Source organism: Stegastes partitus, unplaced genomic scaffold (genome assembly GCF_000690725.1).
Source record: "Stegastes partitus isolate 25-593 unplaced genomic scaffold, Stegastes_partitus-1.0.2 Scaffold1600, whole genome shotgun sequence".
NCBI lineage: Eukaryota > Metazoa > Chordata > Actinopteri > Pomacentridae > Stegastes > Stegastes partitus.
This window is the reverse complement of record NW_007579331.1, coordinates 25632-27851: the sequence shown is the minus strand read 5'-3', so window position 1 is coordinate 27851 and position 2220 is coordinate 25632. Positions and strand designations below refer to the sequence as shown.

General features: G+C 41.9%; 1 protein-coding gene across 1 annotated transcript in view; it reads left to right on the top strand.

The window, feature by feature from the left end:
• Positions 1-2220, top strand: part of LOC103371509 (collagen alpha-1(I) chain) — a 131708-nt gene that overhangs the window by 104041 nt on the left and 25447 nt on the right. Inside the window, exons 42-44 of the mRNA XM_008300859.1 lie at positions 584-691; positions 1246-1299; positions 1390-1497. Coding sequence (XP_008299081.1) covers positions 584-691; positions 1246-1299; positions 1390-1497 — 270 coding nt within the window. The remainder of the gene's footprint in view (positions 1-583; positions 692-1245; positions 1300-1389; positions 1498-2220) is intronic.

Genomic DNA, 2220 nt, shown 5'->3' with positions numbered 1-2220 from the left:
ATTTAGATTTACAGGAGTGACATTTAAAGAATTATTTACTTGTATCTGTTCAAAACTGTAACTTGGAAGCAAATATCAGCATTATAACAACGACGCAGCTGTTGTACAATCAGTTCTACGAGTTATCAAGTGTAAATTTGATTCAGCAGACGTGAAGCATAAGTAATGCTGCATCTGGTTTAGTCAGAGTAGCATCAGGCGACCGCTTCACTGAACGGAGCAGTGGATTTATTGTAATTATACTGAGGTCAAACAACAGCATGATGAAATCTGGATGGTGCTCTTGAGGCATTAAAAAAGGAACAATGTGAGACAAACCAAACATTAGAATTAATACAAAAGCAGAATATAAAAGTGCAAATGCATCAGACAGCAGCAATATTTAAAGCAGTGTATAAACAAATTGACAGTTTTTTGAAGCATACAGGTTTAAAGTTGCACAACAGAAATGCTGCAGGTTGTGGTGCAGATGGCAGAAATCTCCAGGATGGAAGTGACTTTGCTTAATGTTGTGGAACAGCCGACAGCCCAACGTGTTTTTTTAAGATCGAAAAGTCAATATTTCCTGTCGTCTGTGTGATAGGGAGACCGCGGTCCTTGTGGGCAAACTGGACCTCAGGGGCCCCCCGGAGAGAGAGGGCGCGAGGGCTCGAAAGGCCCCCTTGGACCACCCGGAGCAGCCGGCAAAGAGGTCGGTATCCGCCGTTCGCTCACCTTAAACGACCGCAGACGAACACATGTTGGCGGTCGCTCCACAGGAGGCGATATTTCCAGTTTTAAGGACCTCATCACATCACCATTACCTCCACCCCGCTCGCTTTATGGCGGTCTGTCCAGAGTGATGGCGAACAGATGTGCTTGTTGGGGTTTTATATCGTGGTGGAATTAAATGACTCTCAGCTGAAATACGTCTAAAAGAACAAAACGTTCATAAAGCATGAAATTAAACGTTCCTGATGATGTGATGATGACCTGACTGCTTGATTCTGGGTCCTCTGAGGGTTTATAAAACTGTTTATTTTAGAAAATGGCAGAGAGAGATGGAGTGGCTTATTTGATACGAAACAACCTGTACATTTGCATTCCCCCTTGAAAGCAGGTGGAAACTGCTGCAGGCTCGACAGATAAACACAGCAAATGCTTTCTGAATGACTTATTGGCAAACACATTGTCCCAAGCTAAGCTTAATTTCCCAGCAGCATAAAATGAATGACGTGCAGAAAGAAAACTTTACTCATCTTTTAGGGGGATGTTGGTCATCCTGGAGAACCTGGAGAACCTGGACCCAAAGGAGACAAGGTGAACTTTACTGTTTTACTCGACTGGTGTGATTCTGTAGGAGATTTTTATGCAGTTTCTGATCCGATTGTGTTTGTTTTGTGGCTGCAGGGTGAACTAGGACCTCTCGGTTTGTCCGGTCGAGAGGGTCCCTGGGGAGCCATTGGAGAAAATGGAAACAGGGGTCCAAAAGGCGAGAAGGGCCACATCGGACTGATGGTAAATACAGTTGTTGTGTCTTTTTGTTTGATTTTAATGACAATTTCCACCTTTATGTGTGACCTGTGTTGAGTTTTAGTGTATAATCGGTGATGTTGGAGGATTTTTTTCTCCTCATTTTTGGAACATTTTGACTTGCACTTATTATCTTAATGGCGTCAAATACCATTAATTCAGTTCAAGTTCATTTGTTTAGCATCATCTTGGGTTACTTTCACAGATCAAGACTTCAAAATATTGTATTATAGAGAGAAACCCACGGATTCCTTTTGAGCACTTGTGGGAAAAACGAAACCTTCGGCAGAACCAGTTTCATGGAGAGCAGATATCTGCCTCGACCAGTTGGGGTCAAAGATGAGGAAAAAAAGGAATAAACAGACGACTTATCAATTTCAGACCAGCACTGCTCTCCAACTACTGCTTGGAAGAACAGATTAATTACATTATCAGAAGTCAAATTTGTTTAAAAAGCACATTTATGAGCAGCAGGAGTTGATCCAAAGAGCCAAACTGCCAAACACAATGACTACAGGACAAATTTAAGTAAGACTAAAGAATAAAAGATGCAACACAATATTAGATGAAGGCAGGGAGTCGACAAAAGATGCTGGTTTCAAAACAAGCTTTAGTGATGTTTGGCCTTAAACCATCTGTACAAATTGGTGGATTATGTCTCAGCTGTAAGAGATGCAAAGCAGAAACCCTAAATCCAGACTAGATACA